At 40.4% G+C, this 20,773-nt stretch overlaps 1 protein-coding gene across 1 annotated transcript in view; it reads right to left on the reverse strand.

Moving 5' to 3' along the window:
* LOC311015148 (BMP/retinoic acid-inducible neural-specific protein 3-like) overlaps positions 1 to 20,773 on the reverse strand; it is a 47,743-nt gene that overhangs the window by 12,344 nt on the left and 14,626 nt on the right. The window contains exons 2-4 of the mRNA XM_084012249.1: positions 19,647 to 20,012; positions 5,117 to 5,307; positions 2,992 to 3,182 (exon numbers count right to left, since the gene is read on the reverse strand). Of these exons, the coding sequence (XP_083868375.1) occupies positions 2,992 to 3,182; positions 5,117 to 5,307; positions 19,647 to 19,927 (663 nt within the window). The 5' untranslated portion in view covers positions 19,928 to 20,012. The remainder of the gene's footprint in view (positions 1 to 2,991; positions 3,183 to 5,116; positions 5,308 to 19,646; positions 20,013 to 20,773) is intronic.

Raw genomic sequence — 20,773 nt, forward strand, 5'->3', positions numbered from 1 at the left:
GTCAGTTGGGGGATATTGTCATCGATTCAGTCGATGAAATTCTCAAATGGTAACAAAAATGATCCCAGACGCTCTTGTACAACTGGAGTCATTACTCATTGTTCAAACAAGCCGACCTGATCACAGACTCTGCTAGGGGCCGGGACTTCATTCACAGAGACCCAAATCTCTGCAGCCAATCCCAGCACACTACAAGAGTAACAGGCTTTTCCTCCAAAAAGAGCTTCAATTTCCACATTGCATGGAGACGGGGGGGGGGGGGTCCTTTGCTTTGCCAGCCCCTTTCTCATTCATTCCTCAACTTGTTAGATTTCAAATTCATGCAGAGGAGAGTGCTTAGTTGTATCTGTTCCACTGCTGTGTGGGTCAACGCCCTGCGGAAATAATGCACAAGAGTGGAAGAACTCGTCGCTCCTTTGACTCACTTTCCAGCAGTGATGGAGGTGAATCTTTCCTCTTTCCACTTCCTACCTGTCAGTCACGCCAGATGACTGCCTTCGGAGCATGAAAGCACACTCTCTTCTCATCTTCCCCTCTGTAGCTATAGAAAAAAAAAAAAACCTAAATCCCAAGAAATGAAACAGACAAAAGTATCTGCTTCTGCACCTCTGATGTGCCCACCCTCCCTGCAAAAGAAATGCCTCACCCCGCCTGAACACAATGTAGTGAGAGGACAGAGCTTTGATATAAGTAGAGGTAGTCTGATTCATGTTCTGCTGCAGCAGAGAACTCCGCCCTTCGCAAGGCGACTACCTCCGTGTTCCGAGAGATGAAACGAGGCCGAGAGGAGGATCATCCTGCGTTCCGTAGCCCCATTAACCTCATGCTGCCTGAAGGTGACAACCGGAAAGGCAGGCGCCTGTCACCGGCTGGTTTTCACGAGACCCATCTATCTTCCCCTCGCCATATGTGCTCATCACAGAGTTTCCTAGACTTGATGTGCTCACGGTGACTGAAGATCATATCGTCACAAGCATTACATTTACATTTAGGTCATTTAGCAGACGCTTTTGTCCAAAGCGACTTACAATAAGTACATTTGTCAAAAGAAGGAAACAAAGAAACCACAACGTACAAGCAGGCTGATAAGAAAACGTTATTGTCCGCATACGCCCATTTCTACTGCTGCCGTTGCTGTGATATAACAAGGGAATCATTAACAGGTATGACGTTAGGAGATGCAGGTTTCTACTTTGCAGATGACACCAGACAGTAACACATTTAAACGTCACGCAATGTTGGGAATCTGTAATTGTGTCTAATGAACAATGCACTGTGCATAGATATTAAAGGTTGAGTAGGTGATTCTATTCAGAAACACTTTCTGGTATTTTACTTGAAATCCTTGATACATACCGATAGCAATAAATACATTAAATGCTCTGAGGAATATACTGTAGGTGTGAAAGCTGCAGCTGCTGCTAGTGTGGACTGAATGGACAGCAGCAAAGTGTTAAAGCAACAATGGGGAAATGCTGTCCCCTCAATTCTAATGTAAACCCTGGTTGGATAAGGATTCAAAATTGGATATGAAGATGAAATCTGACACATAGTTTCAGTGTTAAAACTGATAAAACAATTGCTGTCTGTGGTTCTATATAGGCTGTGGCAATACTTTTGAAAAATAATAGCTTGCAGCAACATATTGAAAAAAAGAACTAGAAACTAGTTAATTTTTGGAACTATGAACTGAACTAGTTAATTTTAAAATTTGTGAACTGAACTTTGAACTAGTTCATGTAGAAAGTGAACTTTCCCAACACTGGCGGCCATCTTTTTCTTAATCCTTTTGAGTTCTCCTATCGCCTATCCTTAACCCCATGACGTTTTCCCCAGAGGTCAAGGAATAGGAGTTAGGAACGTATTTTTTTGACTATTCGACTGCACCCATGCTCTCTGTGGTTTTTCCAATTGGAAAAAGGTCATTTAAATGACCTACTCTGCCTATAATTTAACGTACAGAGAGTTGAGTTTAGTTTCATTTTTATAATATATTTCAATTCTCTTTTTATTACATTATTATTGAATTATATACTGATAGTTACATGGCAACCTTTCTTGTTATTTGATTAGTATGTTTTTGAGCTTTTATGTTTAATATCCATATTTTTACCCGCTTAAATGGTCTATTGTATCTTATCATTATGTCCATATTAATGCATGTGGATTGTGATGCAACATTAGATATGGTGTTTTTTCTCTATATTCCGCTTATTTGACAGTGTTATGAATTATATACCATTATTTCTGATACAGTTAATGTATTACAGAATGGCACTTCCAATTTATGGTAATTGTAATTTGCTTTCATTCAAAGGGTTTCATAAGAAGCTTCTCTGGGCTGCTTCCCATGTTAGCAGCTCCAGTTGGCAGTGGGAGGTAAATCTCAAATCCTTAAACCCAAAAATCTTATTTTTTTGCCTGCTCTTGTTTACAATCAAAACTGGTCTGTGGCTTTATATGAAAAGGATTGAACAAAACAAGAGTCACAAGGTCCTACGTGTTGGTGGAGCTTTTCAGTTTTTTTTATATGTGTCATACCAACTCCAGTTTAATTCCATCAATTATTCTCTGCGTCATGATGACTGTAGATTTTAATTTACCTAAATTTCAAAAGTGTAAATTATCTTAGTTTGGCTTGGTAGTAGTAACATAACATAATTGACAAAATCATTATGAGAACAGAAATGTTGTTTTGTACAAATATGAGAGAAGACACTGCAGGAAAAGCCAACACAATGTTGCCAAAGAAACACGACACAGTAATCCACAAAGACTACCAGCCTCCTAGCTTTCTACCATCTCGGCTTATTGTCATATGTAATGATATTGGCTTGATTTTGGGCAGAATATTAAATAAGATTGTATCTCTGTTAATGAAAGCAATAGTCTGTGTGTCCCAAGATGCTTTTATTGGAATGCAAGATTGATTCTGTCCCAATGAAAGGGTAAGTGTGAGTGTGTCCCCACAATAGAGACACACAGCCTCACCTTGATGGCAGTGGATGCGATCTGGATGTGGTGCAGCTTGCGCAGAGTGCTCTCCCTGTCGATGAAGTAGGAGGCAGCCAGCTGGTGCAGAGCTTCCAGAGTCACGGTGGAGGAGTTCCCCGAGTAATCGCTCACCTCCGCTTTCTTACTCAGTTTCCTCTTGTCCACAAATATCGTTAAGGCCTCCTCTCCTGCAGAGAAACATAACATTTAAAGAAAATATATATGATATTTAAAAAAAAATAGATTCCATTAAGGGCTTCTCGACAGCTCGAGTATGCTTCACTGATAGAGTTATTATGTTAAGCATGTAATTGCTTGTGGGGTTTGTCATGTTTGGTGCTAAACAGTCGTTGCTGAGGTGTTTATGCACTTCTCGCAAATCACACGTCGGTCAGGAAGCGTGCCAACTATATCAGACTTTTTCGCTTCGATTTTCTGTTAATGAGGTGCGAGTGTTGTGCATTTGGCATACTTTTCATGAACACTCATAATGTCTCTCTTTTTGCTTTAGTTTGGAATTTATTCCAATGATTCAACAATGTAACCCTCATTTTAAAATCCAGCACCTGCTCTGCTCCAGAGGAGACAATACACTTCATTGCAGGTGACTAAGAGCACGGGAGCAGCCAAACAAGGAGCCTCTGAAGTACAAAGACACTTGACCACGATTAGGAGAAGCCTCGCCAGCCTGAGTCGGTGGCCACGGATCATAGCAATCAACATTTCCAGGGGCCATGGTGCAGCGCACTCTTTGCTTGAGAGTCCCCCAGACACCGCACATCATATTCCTCATCGTAATGCAGCGTTAATGTCTCTGGGCCATTTTTTTTGCCCACTGCCTTTCCTGCTCGCCTGCTGAAGGGCACCCTCTTGATATCACAATCTATTTATTAATTTCATTAAGTCCATATGTTTCTGAACACAGAGGCAATCCATTCAGAACCACATAGGCATATCTCTGGCAACATTCCAAGGCGAACTCCTCATTCCTCTCTTCATACCACTAAGTGCTGGCTGCGAGCCAGAATGAGAGGCTGCATCAGCTCAGGCAGCTGGTACGGTTGCATTCTATGCAACTACTCACAACACTGATTTTTTCTCAACCAGGAATCAGGTCTATAATAATTGACAAGTGTTGCTCTGTATAGAGCAAATTGGCTTTGTGAGACGTGTTTGGGTTTCTCTCGTTTTGTTCTCTTTTTTTATCTCCTTCGCTCAGAGGACCATTAATGCGTTTCATCACACTGCAGAAAACAGAAATGGGGTGACTGTGACAGGCAGTGGCGGCTTTACAGTACTTTTTTACATGTATTCATACAGTACATCTTGAAAGAGCAATATCTTCGCTGCCAGCGGCGTATTCTTTTTGCTGTGATGTGTTGTTCCGTTACTTACTGTGACTGAGTTAGTGTGCCGTGTCCATTTGTTTTCCATATGCAACGCCCGGGGGAACAAAATCTAAAAGCTTTTATCAACACAAATACTTCACTAAAGCCTATATCATCTGGGAGAGAAGTCATTCCTGAAAGCATATTTCCCTCACACGGCAATACTTGGGATAATTAGCTTTCTACTGGAAGGCCACAGCAGTAGTTATGCTTGATTTCTGCGATTTCTACATCAGTTCTGAATAATGTAACTTGAGCCGATAATTCAGCATAAATATTGTTTGCATACTTCCTGTATTGAGTTAGTATGATTATCATCAGTGTAGCCATTTTTTCAATCAAGTCAGCTGAAACGTTACGCAATCAACCGAAAACAAGTTTTTGACAATTACTCTAAATGATCCAAGATGATGACAGGATGATACGTTCTGCCAGCAACGGTAACCATTTCATCAAACAAAACATCATTATTGTAACTGAGGAACTGTCAAAGTCTGTCTGAAATCAAGGACCTATTCTTACACAGATTATGCCTCCTTGTTGGAAATTGCATACACGTTGAGCTAGAATGCAAGGCTTGAAATGAAATGACGACAGGGTGCACGGCTTAGTGAGCAAACAAAAATACTGGTAGTCAGTGGGCCGTTTTGTTCCAAGGGTTACATTTTTTTGCCACTAGGAAGATAAACAATGTAATAAACCTATAGTTGCTGAAACAACCGTTTCGCATTTACCTCCCAATGTAGCCGACAACAGGAAGTGAGTCCCATACTTCCTGATCAGATTGTCAGTGATCATCTGGGTGGTGGGCCTGCGGCCCAGCATTCGGATGTTCCTGATGAACTCAGGAGTTAGAGGTAACGAAGACTCTAAGAAATCTCTCCTTTCCAGTGCCAAGTTGTTCACTTTCCATCTCCCGAACTCCCTGGAAAAAAACACACACAACAAAACAACTAAGTTCATACTATATTAATAATGGAGCTGGGTTATGAGTGCAGGAGAACTGAAACAACAAGTCCATTTAAAAGTATAGTACAAAGTAATAAACAGCTCCTTCACATTCACTAGTTCCAGCTACTTTAATGTGAATATGTGCTGCTTCCTCTTTCTTTCATTGTGAATAAATATCTTTTAGGTTTGGACTCCCGGTTGAACTCGAAAATGTATTTCAAAAATATCACCTTGAGCTCTTCACATTTTTCACTCGATTTTCCCAGACTGTGGCCAAGATGTAAACTAAAGGATTCATTAATTATTCACAGAAATAATGAACACATTAATTCAGAATGACAGTACCCATCATGCCAAGCATAGTGCTCAGCAAGAGGAGGTGAGCCTGGGGAGGGCATATTCACCTGCTTTGCACTCTGCTTCTTATATAGTGGGATCATATAGGTATATAATTTGCCTCAAGCTGAGGAGGTAAGCAGAATAAATGACTGAAAGAGAAAGAGAGAGAGAGAGAGAGAGAGAGAAAGAGAGAGAGAGAGAGAGAGAGTGCAAGCAGTGAATTTAATTCATCATGTCGCTCTGCGCTTTTGCAAGGAATGCAAATGTAACGTAAGGAATCCCTGCCATGCCGACACAGCCTGAACTAGAGCGAAAGTGAATTGATGGAGAAAGGAGAGAATGGTGAAAAAAGAAAGAAAGCGAGTGAGCAGGCAGAAGAAGAAGAAAAAGAAAAAAAACGTCCCAGACAAAAAGTCTGGTATTATTTGAAACCATGATTGTCACCTGGGACAGAAATGTGCTGCTACTGCACGACTGACAGATGTTTCCTTTAATAGCCCATGATGGCAAAGATATACATCCAAATGAATAAAGTACAAGGTGGTTGGATAGCCCCATTGCTCAAATAGAGAACTTCTCCCGTAATGAGATAGAAACAAGGCAAATGTGTCAAACATGAGAGCAGATTGAACAAAATGCTCAGCCTCGGCTGTCTTTTTCAAGTTCTTCCCTTCCCTTTGACAACTAATATGTCTGAAATCAACCAGAATTGAGTTTATATGCTGTTTATCCATCATGCTTCATTGATTCTAATATATTTCATATGACATGATCATATTTTATTGCATCACATGTATGACAGTTTAAAGAAAATTTACGAAAGTCATTCTCACTAACTACTTCACGTTTACTTTGTTTTGAGCTTTATTTACACAAACAAAACCACATGGTTTGGTTAACGTTACAATGGTACTTGGTTATACTTCGGAAAATATTGTGGTTCCGGTTAAGATAAGTCGGTTACATAAAATGAGTCTGTTTGTTACATACAGATTTCACTTCGTAACAAAAATAAGGTAAAAATAAACACGTTGACCGGTTACCAATGGGACGTGAACAACTGTCTTGTGTTTGTTTGACTCATGAAACCCCTCCCACACCTGCTCTACATGGATTTTTTCCATCCTGAAACAAGGCACAACTACAGTTTATTTGTGCAGGCCGTGGCTGATGAATACTTAAGTCAGTCACATTGTCAATGACAAGAACCAAAACACCCGCTGCTGCTGTTATAGATTAGAATTTTACAGTTTTTAATGCACAATTTGTTTTCTAATGAGTACACACATCATCTGTCACTTTCAATACACAGTAAATCTCACACGCTGTACATTTACCATACTGTTCATAATCAGCCGGGCCATGTAATTCAATGCAGTATTTATTTCTTGTTTGCAACTTACGGAACACTTGACTTGTGTAAAACTGTTTTATTTCTTATGTTAACCATTGACACTTTGAAGATCTATTTATAAAATTACACCTATTTTCCACTTCTATTATACTACTACTGTTTTCTTTACCTGCAGCTGGCCAGCTTTGCTCTCCTTGTTCTTATTTCTTTTTTACATTTGCCTGTAATTACATTGTTAGAGATGCAAATAACCAAATCATGAGTTCAATCTGTGCACTCGTAAAGCTGATTCTTCATTCTGATTCTGTTCTCATACAGATGCTAAAGGAGCCACGTTGCATCTGTATATGAAGCCAAGCGTTGATATTTGATGAGTCGGTAGTGAGAACGGATTGGGTAACATGATGCATGTCCGAGGAGGAGGGAGGGGGATGCATTTTAATAAAGCTTTGTATACTGTTGAGGCAGGGATTTCTACCCGACTATCTCCTTCTCACAGCTTCTGTGACCTTCTACTTCATGTTGAAACCTAACACAGATTATGAGACGGCAAACCTAGATATGTAAAAGGCTGCCTGCTGAATTGGAGACAAACTCAGGAACAAAAAGATAAATATGTTAAATCAACGGATCTCTCAAGTATATTTCCGTACAACATTTGCACAAGGGAAAGCTCTGCGAACTCACATACAAAGGCATTCCCCTTCCAAGTGTTTAGAATAAGATTCCAATGCAAAGTCTCCTCTCGAGTACTGCTCGACTTGCAGTCACACACTCGGCTTAACAAAAAGAACCTGCTATGAATTGAAAATCAGACTTACATGTTTTTCTGTTTGTCTGACATTTGGTTAACAAATTTCCCAGCTATAATAGAGGTGTGCAGCATCCTTCATGTGAATAGCTCTGCAAAGTCAAATATGTCACCGGAGAGCACAAAGCTGAATCATTTTTGTATAATCTAATCATGACGCAGTTTAATAAAATAAAATAAATAAATAAAAAAATCTCAAGATGGATCCCAGACATTTGTATGGTAAACCACTATTCGTAACTCTGTGTTCAACATAATGCTGTCATTGTGGCAGCTGGAATTGGAACACAAAGTACATCGGCAGCCTCTTAGTAAAGTAGATAGCAGAAAGTAACTCATTTTATCATTTTACTTTTGAGTCGAGACACTAATGACAGTCTTTGAAGAAGCATCACTATCATCAAGTGTGAAGTTAATCACCAAAGGAGCATAAGCAAAGATAAAACAAAATCAGCAACTTCTTCTTATGGAGGCTGAGCTGTGAGCTCTCACAGAAAATGTTGGGATACTTTGTGCTAGCATCGCTACAACAGATTGATGGAGAGCAAAATGGGATTCATGTTAAATGTTAAATTAAACCTTTGAAGTGATAATCACATAGTCAGTCACTCTTGAAAGGCTCCGTCCTTCGTTTCTTTAAATATTTCTGGGTGGATACTAAACTGCCCTCACTGTGGATGAAAGCTTCCCCACAAACGCGGTTCCAGTAGCTGCCCGTTTATGTTGTTTAGCTCAGTAACTCCAAAAGAAAAATCCAATTATTTCATTTCGATGAAAGTGCTTCCACTTGTCACGAGCAGGTGGGGTCACAAGTTGTTCTCTGAATACTGTTAACCTGCTGTCACAACAAATTCGATAAAAGAACCAATGGCCGAAGTCCTTATGACTAAGCCAGCGAAAGATAAAATGTCAGATTGCTTAACAGAAAAAATATATATGAAATGAGTGAATGAAGAGTGAGCATCGAGCTCAGAAATTCCAAATATGAACCTGCTTTGAGCTTAAAGGCACTGAATATGTCATGAAAGCTGATGAATTCCACTTCGATTTGAACAATAACAAGAATCTGATGAGTTGTTCCCATTTTCAGTATTTCTTTCACCTTCTAATGTGTTAGGTTGTTTGCCAGTGCTTCCAGGGAAATGCCTCTCTCAGCCATGCAGATATAGTTACCAACTCACCCAATGATAACAATGTTTTGCTCTGATTTGACATAGATGTTTATTTACCACAAATATTAAAGGAGTCATCACCTGGTTTTATACGTATCCAGCCCCCCTTGGATCGCTTTGGATCAATTCGTAAAACTTATTAAAAAAAAAAAAAAAAATTTTAATCAAACATTGAGCTTGTTCTGACCCTTTTTCGTACCGCGATTTTATCACGCGAGATTACGCGCGAGGTTTTGACTGGTCCGGATGTGCATTGTATAATATGTAATGAGGCGCGCGTTGATTCGCCGCAGGAAGGACAGAGCCGGGGGGGCTTGCCTGCATGCAGACTCCAAAACATAATGGCGGCGCTTCGGCGATTTCAGGTAGCGGACGGGGCGGGGTTGGGTGGTGAAAGACGGGTGGGCTTATGCAAGTAGCCGCCACGGTGACGTCACCGAAGGCGCAGAATCAAAATCTCGTGCTTTAGGAATGCACACCCTTGTGTGCTATTCCTGTTCGGAAAAAGAGCAGAAGCGAAAAAACGGCGCCACTTTCAAACTCCAGCCTTTCAGGCAAGTTTCAACTGAGGTCAAACACAGATATGCATGTTTTAACAAGAGAAATTGCGATTTCCAGGTGATGACTCCTTTAAATGTTAAAAAAGATTTAGGACCATGTTCAGGTGCTTTGAGAAGGGAATTAACTCCACATCATGCTGAGCGTTTGTTTCATGGTTTCTTAAATAACTAATGTGACTTTCGGACAGAAAGAAAAAGCAGATGTAAATTTTGGGTCAACTTACAAATATAATTCATGAATTGCTACTTTTCTGGAGCATACTTGTATATCAGTTTACCACTACACCAAGTTTACACGCTTTAATGTAAAAAAACAAAACAATTTATTTCTCCCACATGCTGGCTGTGCTGCAACACCTCCTTTCACCTTCTCTCTCAAACACTCTAAACACATCTGAGCTTCTGCACCTTTCTCCCAAAAAACCCGGTGTGCTCTCATTGGTCAGCTGACCCACTCTGTTGAGATTGGTCAACTGCTTAGAGGGTCAGTCTGAAATGTCCCGACCCTTACCATACCCTAAAACAGCTCCACGGGCTGAAAACATCACCTGCTGCATCTGCAGGAGTTGCTGCATAATAGTTTTAAAAATGAGTTTTACCCACTTGTTCTTCAACTCCTCTTCCTTTGGAAGAACATAGCAAAGAGTTTTCCATTCCGTCTTCTCAACATTTACAATCTGTTCTGCTCAGGTACTTGGTGACAGTATCACAACTACGCAAGAAAAGGCAATTGAGGTGTTTCGAGCAGTCCAGGTGCAGTGTTCTTGTGGGGGAAGAGTAGATCCCTTTGGGCATGGACTTTAGGCTTTGCAACTCTGGATATATTTTACTTGCAGAAAAACTATATAACTCTCTAAATGGAAGGGAAAAATCATAATACTTCAAAAAGGATTCAGCACGTACTGTGAAAATGTGTCTTTTCAGAATTCTGCGTGGCCAACCAACACAGAAGAGAAAGACCATGACCTCAAGTTAATGGAGATTTTTTTATATAGCGTTTGCGTGCATAGTATACCACCTGTAACTTGTTTTTTATCTTTTACTTTCTGTTTTTCAGGAAATTAACTAGTTTTGAGTCAGTAAACTGGCTTAAAGTATAACTATGAAAAGGCAGCATATTATTTTTTTCATCCAACATAGTTTATAGTGTTTATACAGAAGTAACACATTGACATTTGATTTCAGAGGACATACACATCCAAAGAATATTTTGCTATTATGTTGTTTTGGTTTATTTAACTCTTCTATGTATTCAAAGTTGTACGTTCTTTATACCATATTTTGTTCACAAAATATGTAAAGAACCCAAGAGCAGCAGAGTTCATCCTCTGCTTCACTAACAGTAATAGAATGTAAGAATAACTCAATTTCAATTAAATATGTGACGTTGGCGTTGATGTGAAATTGTGATGCAGAGAGAAACATATAAGAAAACCCACCAATGGAGAAGTAAACGTTTCAGCATCTGCAACTTAAACAAATTAAATATGACCATAGCTATCTGAGATGTTTAAACAAAGTACAACTCTGATATTAGGCTTATGAGGGATTGTGTTCATCTTTGCAATCAATTTCCCCCCTTCACAACTCGGCATACAGTGAATGTATAAACAGACAGTTATAAAGTCACAGACAAATACTATGGCTGTAATTATAACAGATCGGTTGTGATTACTCGGAAATTTCTCGGAGCTAATTTTTATTATCCGCCTGGCGCTGCACCTAAATTACTCATAATCACGCTCATAGGAGAAGAAAGGCACAAGAAAGAAAATGTTACTCAAAGAGCCGTCTGCCTTTTTAAGAGAGCACTCTGTTTCATGTTAGAAGGTTTTCGAGGTGATTCATCCTGACGCTATTTAAAAAGCAACCAGACACATTTCTACATGTCCCTCAAAACCAAGGAGCCACATAGACATGAACATAATTAATTGTCTCGATGGAAGGATTCTTTTTTTTGTCAGATTACATTGTGCCGAAAAAAATAAACATTCCTTGAATTTATGTCGCAGCACTATCACTCAAACGTTGCACTTTTCTCTCTCCAAAATAAAAGCCTGACTGCTGTAATCAGAATGGGTTGAACAACCTTGGCTGCTGGTGATGGATGGAGGGAGTGTGGCCTTTTGAAAGGGTATATATCACATTAAACCGGGAGTAATGAGGAGAGCTCAAACACCCAGATGTTTGAATGATACAAAGTGCAAATCCTGGGGAATCCAAACGGCAGCGGCACGCGGAACTTTGAATAAGCTGGTGGCAAGAGAACTGCAACACACATCAATTTCAATTTCTGTTATATAATCACAAAACAAGACACTGATTCACAGAATAGTAAGTCGAAAGTGTAGGCAGACTGTGGGAAGTAAACATAATGATGTTAAATGGCTATGTGGTACCTGCTGACCTTTTTGCTGACGCGGCAGAATTCAGACAAAGCCTTTGACGAATCTCTTGCTCAGATACATCTAGTGTAGCTATTAATCTTCACCTTATTTCATGCCGTGCAAATAAATGACCTCTTCAAATGGGACACTGTGTCTCCCGAGTTGTGCTTTGCAGCTTTGGAAGCACCGGTTTGAAGCCGCGGTGCGTTCTGTGAAAGAGAGGGAATGCAGGAGGAGGGAGGGCAGGGAGAGAGCAGGTATAGAAAGAGTATTCACAAATCCCCGCTGTCGTTCGTTTCTCCAGTTATCGTCGACTGTGATAAGCTAGCCCCGTCTTATCTTAAACCCCCGATAGGCCAAAAGGTTCGTCCTGGAGGAAGAGGAGGAAAATTAAATGGGTTTCACCACAGAGTTAACTTTAGGGGCAGCAATCCTCTTTACAACCAGCTAAGTCATTATTATTATCAATTCCGCTGCTCCTTTTCGCCAAGGTACATCGGTTTCATCAGTTTAACACTTTGGACACTATCATAGCCAAGTTATTTCAGTTGGATTTTCCCCCTAAATTCAAAGAGGACCCTCTTGGCAGGTTCATTATATGCATATCTTTTTACCAAACTGTATCGCCTCACAGCAAGAGGGTCCCGGGTTTGATTTCCCGTTCAGGTCCGGGTTCCTTGTGTGTGGAGTTTGCATGTTCTCCCCGTGTAAGTGTGGGTTCTCTCCGGGTTCTCCGGCTTCCTCCCACAGTCCAAAGACATGCAGGATAGGGATAGGTTCATTGATGACTCTAAATTGCCCGTAGGTGTGAATGTGAGAGTGAATGGTTGTTTGTCTCTACATGTTGGCCCTGTGATAGACTGGCGACCTGTCCAGGGTGTACCCTGCCTTCGCCCAATGACAGCTGGGATCGGCTCCAGCCCCCCGCAACCCTGAATACAGGATAAGCGGTAGACAATGGATGGATGGATGGATGGATGGATGTATTCATTTCACAATTTTTATCTCTAACATCGTATAAAATAGGCTACAATTAAAGATTAAACCGGTGGTTGACATAAACACACTAGTGTGTTCCCAAAATAACACTTTTCCATTATATACACTGATCTTAAATATTGCATATTTTTATTTTCTTTTATTGTTATTGGAAAGAAGAATCAGGCTTATCATGCGTTTTAGCCCACACAGGCTACCTTTTTCATGTGCTGGTCAGACAAAGAACAAAGAAGAACAAAGAAGAAAAATACAGTTTAGTCAGCCCAAAAGTCACATCAGCCCAGTCCATCCTGGTAGCCAAACTTTACATCTTGTGACCCTTTATACAAAAATGCAGTGGGATAATTTGTCACATCCCAGATGTTATTGAATTGTTAACACTTCCACAGAATGATTTCCCCTTCTCAGATGGTTCTTTATATGGGATACAGAGCTTTAATAAAGCAAGTAAAGTCTATTACGTAGCTGGACCAGCCACATGTGGATGTTAGTGCATGTGAGTCTCTCTGGCTAGTGCATGTGAGTCTCTCTGGCTGCCCCTTAAAAAAGGACACACATTGGAGGAAAACAAAAACATATTCTAATATTATTATATATTTTTTGCACTTAATACTTTAAAACATTTAGCTGAGCTTTTGCTTGAAATGTTAATTTTTGAGATTAGAATATTTTTAGATTGGTTTAATGGTACTTTTAATTCGGGAACTTATTCCGCCACTGTGATTCTATTACCTGTTGTATCCACATTAATTCGCTGGCAGGTCGCCTAATCTTTAAGCAGTTTAATAATATTTAATGAGTATAGTGAATTTGCCACAGTTAAATGATGTTTATAATGAAATATTATCCCATAAAATATAATAACATGCATTATCCAACACAGTGTGCTCAGAGTGCAGCCAAAAACACGTCAACACTCCTGCCTTCACCCTGGCAAATATGGCTGCTTTCCCTTGGCAGCATTTCCTGTGCACAGGTGGCCAAGGCGGAAGGCCCACATTGTGTTTGCACTGGAAGCAATGGGTGAATCGCCAAAACACACACAGAGAGACACAAACACAAACCCTCTTTCATTTCCTCCAGATGACTTGTTAAAAGAACTTTCAAATCCAATAAGCAAGAAATGCAGGGAAATTAAGTAGGGATCTAACGTGGTGTGAATTCATTACTCCACTGCTGAGGTGGCTCAAACACTGGAACCCGAAGCACTGATTCTGGTGATCCATCTTCTCCTGTTGTTGAGCATTTATTAGGATTAAGCAGAGATATGGACTCTACGCAGGACGATGACCAGACCAGAAAATAACATTGTCACTTTCAATCCCCTCGGCCCTCTTTTTTGCACCAAGTGATGTGCTTTTCAACCAAAACTGGACAGTCAAAAATGATCTTTTACAACAAACCCAAGCCCGAGATTCATCTTGCACATTAAGACCGATGGATCCGAGCAATGGTTACTGACACTTATGGATGGAAGTTCCTCACATTATAAGATAAACAACATGTCACAGAGAAACTGGCGAGACAATGCAATGTTAGCAGGTGCAACTTTAAAAAAAATCTATCTATCCTATCTAACTACAATGCATGCACCACCGTTGTTTGAATAAAAATTGGATCAATAATGTCAGAGTTAGGGGGAAAAAATCAGCTCACTAAAAATTGAAAGGGTCCTTCTGGATTTGTGTCAGCAAGATAAAGACTGTCAGGCTGTTGGTGCATTAAGCTAACTGCAAAACTGCTAAAAATCATGCTATGACAATACTAGCATGCAGATGTTTAGCAGGTATGTTGTTCACCATGTTCAACAGCATAGTTTAGTGTGTTAGCATGCTAACATTTGCTAAGTACATCAGAGGATGATTGGAATGGTTTTGCATGTATTTGGCCATAAACCAACATCTTGGATTAATTCAAATGTCCAATGGAAAGTTAAGGGATGATCAAAGCGGCATTAATATCTGAATGAAAATTCATCTCAATCCATCCACTTCATGCAAAACACACCATTACCTCAAGGTAGCGCCAGGAGTTTAGCCAAAATCAGTAGGATTTAGACAGCGGGGACCATGAATGTCAGCAATGTATCAATATCAATATTTGCTGAGCTATTTCATGCTATTAGTGTGGCTTCAAACCTGAAGTGAGGATAAAAAGGGAAACCATAATGAGGATTCACTCAATGGATTCATCACCCCTTTATACACTAGTATCTCTATATTGAATCAAATACTTTGATAATCCATTTTAGTTGCCTGCAGCGTTAACACATTGAATAAAAGTCAGAACTAAAGTAAAAGCTGAACAATTCATGAGGCTGATTTGAAGGAAATGTCTTACATTATCTCTCATGACTTTTGCAAAGCCCAATACCTTTTTTTCCGCATATGTTTAAACAGCAGATGAGGAAAACAGCCACAAGGATGAAAAACTACCATTTATTGCCATTTCCTCACCAGCCTATTTATCACAAAGAGCAACCTGCCAAAACCTCTGAGGGAGGAGACGAGACAAGACAAAGAACATCAGGAAGAATGTAGCAGTGGGAAGTTGAGAAGCAGCGCTGAGGGAGTCTGCTCTAAAACACTCACCTCAACCCTCTTCAGAGCACCTGCAGAATCCCCTGTGGTTTTAGAAATCTGCTGTTGTTCACCGCGCTTGAAGTGGCTTTTATATCAAACAGGAAGTGGCTTCTGTTTGATTAAGTTAAACTCAACGGGTGTGTGTGTGTCCTACATGCTCTGGTTGGCAGAATAAATGAATTGCTTCATATTTATTAGAGTCCCAGTGTTTTAATGAATTATGTGTTAATGCACAGTGATGCCTATTAACACTATCTGTACTCTAAGTTGCTAAAACCCCCATGGTTATTTTCTGCAGTAGTTTTGATTGAATGTCCTTTATTTTAAGTTTAAAGCAATCACTTGTGTTGACAGCTGCTTTGGCAACTATTACTCTCTTTACTTTTATGGGTGATTTGGTTGCAATCGCATGGTGCAACAAATGAAATGCCTCCAAATCGTGCTGGGGATGGATTGTGTGGCCCACCAACCTCCAGTTGTGAAAACTGAAGCCAATGCAGAAGTGCATTAAACTTGCTTCCTCCCTACTGACCATTAGGGGAAGACTCCTCTGGTTACAAAAAGTATTCTGATTGCAAGGAAGTCTTATGAGAATGACCCTAATTCTTACTTGATTTATTATCTCAGTAAACATTCAGCATGAAGTTAATTTAGTAAATTATGGTTGATTTAGAGTGAAACAGACCATAAAGCCAGATATGCTTCCGGTCGTGGCTACCTTGTAATTGACAGGACGTTACCACGGCTCCAAGACCTTGCAACTGCGGCTTTGCGACCAATGCTACCACACCACCAAGGCAATTAGCTACTAAGATAACTTTTGTTAACAGTTTAGCTCCAGAAGCTAGATGGAGCTAGGTGCAGTATGTTTGCTTTAGTCCACAAACCAATGGGTGAGGTCACGCCGACTACACCCACTTCTGCGAAACTTAGAGTAAATGTTGGCATTTTGCCACGTCAAACATATGTTATTGCAAGACACAGAGGTCTGTAATGATTGCCTGAATCTGGTTCGAGTTGAGCAAGAGCATCCACGCTACTGACCTTGTCTTTATACCTCAAATCACATTTTAAAGATCATATTTCACACACATCTCTTTAATATCAAAAACCACTGCCACTTTGAGTGTGGCTAGTACAGGTTATGTGTATGACCACAGAACAATCACCATTGTCAACTTGAATTCATGTGAGGTAGTGTCCATTTGCTGGGGAAAATGTTCCATATGAACTTTTCAAACCATGCCTTTTACCGTCTAGAACTTTATCACTTTCTGAACAGAACTTTGTAAACTTTTGTTTTGAGAAAAATAATCTGATTGTCTTTCTGTCGAATAATTTACCATAGCAACATTGTTATCAATATTTGTATTGAAACCTAAGTACTTTTTCCAAATCAATATTTAATGTGTTTGCAACATCAAGAATGGAATACTATCAAGCATACAAGGTTGGCATTGAATTATTGGTTATATTTCTGGATTTGTTTCCCTTTTTTCCCCTGTTTGATCTGCTGTTATTCAAATGAGTCTTGAGCAGGGCTGATGTCATCTCATAAGACGCAGTTTCAACCTGTGGTGAGGAGGGGGAAGTATTTATTTACCTTAAACAAGACAGAAAGGTAAGGAATTGCTGCCACGGAGAATCACCTCCTGTCTTTTTTTGTCAGGGTTTTATTTGGAAAGTTACACAGCAGAAACATAGCCATGAACTTTGAGCCCCTCTGGGAGAATATTGCAATCGGTCCACTTTATTTAATAAAACAACCTTAGTGGGGGGTTTTTATGAGCCAACTCCAGGTGTGAGCTCCAAAAACCATCACAACATTTCACCCTACTGAGACAGGCACTGAGAGAGAGCTATTATTTGCCAAAACAGAAGAAAAAGCAGAAGCTTATACCCACAGCTGTATCCCTCCTGTCTTCGGCAGATTTCCGTCTAAAAAATCGATTGGGACTGAATCCAAGTGAATTCAATTTAGCAAGATTTACAGGCTATTTACTTTTTAGGTTAGTTTTTCCTTTTAATATCATCACTATTAATCAATGCCACATTGTGGTAATCCAGAGAGCCTCAAACACAACCTTGCAGCTGACAGAAACCTCTCAGGGGACTCTGTGATAATGCAGAGTAATAAGTACTAAGAGCTCACTAATCACTTGGCCACATGATAAGACTATTAATCTCACCGCCTATGCAGCTCGCCTCCAACGTATTGCAGCCTTTTGCCAGAGAAAGAAATATTAAAAAAGCTACCGATCTGCAAAGCCATAAAGCATCCTCGCACCGATCCATTGATGTCAGGAACCCTGTTCGTCTATTTCCAGGAGCCCGGACAAGATCCTCCTAAATGACGATGGATATGATTCATGACACAATCTCAACTAATTTGGTTGCATGTCGATACCTCAGACTGCGTTGCTGTCATGACGAATCATCTTTTTTTATTTCCCACAGTGCTAATCAACGTATTCCAGTTGACCACCTGACCAGGTGAGTCCCCCGAAGGGTTTAGGGAAGCGGCAGGATGTGACGCACAGCCGGCAGACAGCAACGTGCCTAAATTAAACACACCGTGATGATTATGTGTAGGAATGGGGTATCTTGTGAACATCGACTGCGAGGAATGTTTTCTGCATGACAACAGAGTAATACATATGAATGTCGGAAGTGCACTTGCAAATTAGCAACGGGTAGCAAATGTGTTGCTTATAAAACCCCTCACAACAAGCATTTTTGCCTGATGGAACATGTTGTCAGAATAAAACGCCCTTGGAATGAACTTGTCCTCAACTTCTGTTGGGAAAAAGTCTGTTCCCTGACCAACATCTTACATTTGAAAGTTAATTCAACCAAGACAGATGAAGGTTCACTCCCTCCCGTCCCTTTGATTTAATCCTAACTAACCTGATTTAACTTCAGTACATTTAATTGAAAGCAATATCATTTCCACTAGAGTGCTCCAATACGGCCGGGTCAGGTAAGGACATGTGGGCTCGAGGTTGCAAAAGTTCACAGTTTGCATGAATTATGAGGAACGCCTTTCTAAATGTACATTTCTCTCTTACTTCATATCTCAAAATATGCAAAATCCCACTGAAGACAATACAGAATATTTCCCCCCAAACAAATGAACGTCCACAAAAGGAAACTCATAAAATAATCGTGGATAATAATTGAAGTGTCAGCTGTCAGCTGTGGTTATGAACAGTTAACATGAAGGTGCTGACTGCATTTTAAAAAGGAATAGTTTGACCTTTTAGAAAATATGTCACTCTCATGCATGTATGGTGAATATGAAGCTGTTTAATTAATACAAAAAAATTTAAAAAAAAAGGAAAAAGGAAAATGACAAGTTGTGCTTTTAGTTGGGTGTCTGAATATTTCTATTACAGATTAAGCGAACAAGAAACAGCATGTTAATTAAAAGGCTTCCGCAGCAGATAGGCTTATTTAATTAGCTTTAGACTGAGCTCGGTCAGGCTGGTTCCTCCATTTCCAGTCTTTAGGTTTAGCCAACTGACTGGTGGCTGTAGCTTCATTTTTACCATGCAGACACAACAGTGGTGTGAATCGTCTTTTCTCACTCTTGGCAAGAAAAAGCTTATTAACCTTGAGTATTCCCCAGCGTGGTGAACTACTCATTTAATACACATGGCTCATTTCTCTGCATCTCAACCTGCAGATTTATGATTTAACGAGTGATATCTGATCAGTTTCTGATTTGGATGTAATAATCAACTATCAGGTCAGCTGGCATTACTCTCGGCTAGCTCACAAACCAAGAGTGACAGTTTCAGTTGAAGTGGAGGCATGAGCACTGAGGCTTTTGCTAATTCCTAAAATCAACAGTGAACTCTTTGTGTTAAATGAGCTGAATCTTAAGCCTCTAACTGCTTTTGAGTACAGGCTTCAGCTCCGGACAAAATACTGTGCCTTCACATTTACATAATCTTATTACGTATGTTGCCGTTATTTACACATGGCCGATGTTTCAGAAGGACAGCCGTGGCGATGGTTTGATGTGGCTGTCATGCATATAACAGGAGCAGCGACAGCAGAAGTAAAACTGTGTAAAGGGCCTCTTCGTCCTGCCGCAAACGGCTCACCTGTATATCTTGTATCTGGTGGAGAAGCCTTGCCGGTTTTTCTCCACAAAGTCGATGTACTCCGGGGAGTGGTGGAAAGGCCCTTTATCAGACAGGAGCCAATCCAGGGGGCCCCCGGGCTTGTCATTGGGGAGGCTGGCTGTTGCCGCTGCTGTCGCCACGGACCGTAAACACACCCAGCAGTGAAGGCTGAGGCTGACGACACCCCATAGAGCCATCAGAGATGGAGGGAGCGAGGAAGGGGTGTGGGTGGTGATGGTGGAGGGGGGGAGGGTGGGCATTCAGCAACCCAAGCCACTCGTCGTTAGCTGGCTCCTCCACTGGGTTGACCGGGGGACATGCATCACCTCAACGCCCCCCGAACACCTACGGGGAAAGCACAAACACGCAGATAAGTATAAATATAACACCCACGTCCAACATAAAAGACAGAGAAAAACAAAGGCAGTGTAATATTTCATCATTTAACAGCTCCATGTGGCAGCGAGATGCTTGAACTGTCAATTGTTTAATGGGGTTTCATAACACATGTGTTTTACATTTGTACGTATTTGAATAATGCACTTGTAAGTGTCTGTTTGTCGTTGGAACCAAACACACAATGTGAAGCTGTCAAGTGAACCTTGACTCAAACTTTTAAACACTGAAGTAACAATAGTTTTGACATACTTAAATATGAAAAAAAATTGATAAAAAATCATAAACCCTTGTAAGCCCCACTATCATAACATACACAAATTAAGGACATGAAAGCACATACATAGGAGAAATAACCACATAAAATAGTATGATGCCATGGCTTGGTTTCCCTCTTCGTCACCAGCTGCCATGGATTTCCATCCCATCATGCCATGCAAGCAGTGGTCTACTAATTGAAAGCAAATTGGGGTTTAGTGTCCTGATCAAAGACACCTCATTATGTGGATGGGAAGAGCCAGGGCTCAAGCAAACACGCTGCAGACTAATCAACAGCCTCAGTCATTTTGATCCACACCAATCAGGGTCACACGTGTGATGGAGGAAAACATCACCACTTACCCACAATCAAACCACATTCACTGGAAATCACTAATCACGGCAATAGTGGACATGTGGAAAACACATTGTAGAACATGATGAAGAACAGA

The sequence above is a fragment of the Eutrigla gurnardus genome (genome assembly GCF_963514095.1).
Source record: "Eutrigla gurnardus genome assembly, chromosome: 6".
Classification (NCBI taxonomy): domain Eukaryota; kingdom Metazoa; phylum Chordata; class Actinopteri; order Perciformes; family Triglidae; genus Eutrigla; species Eutrigla gurnardus.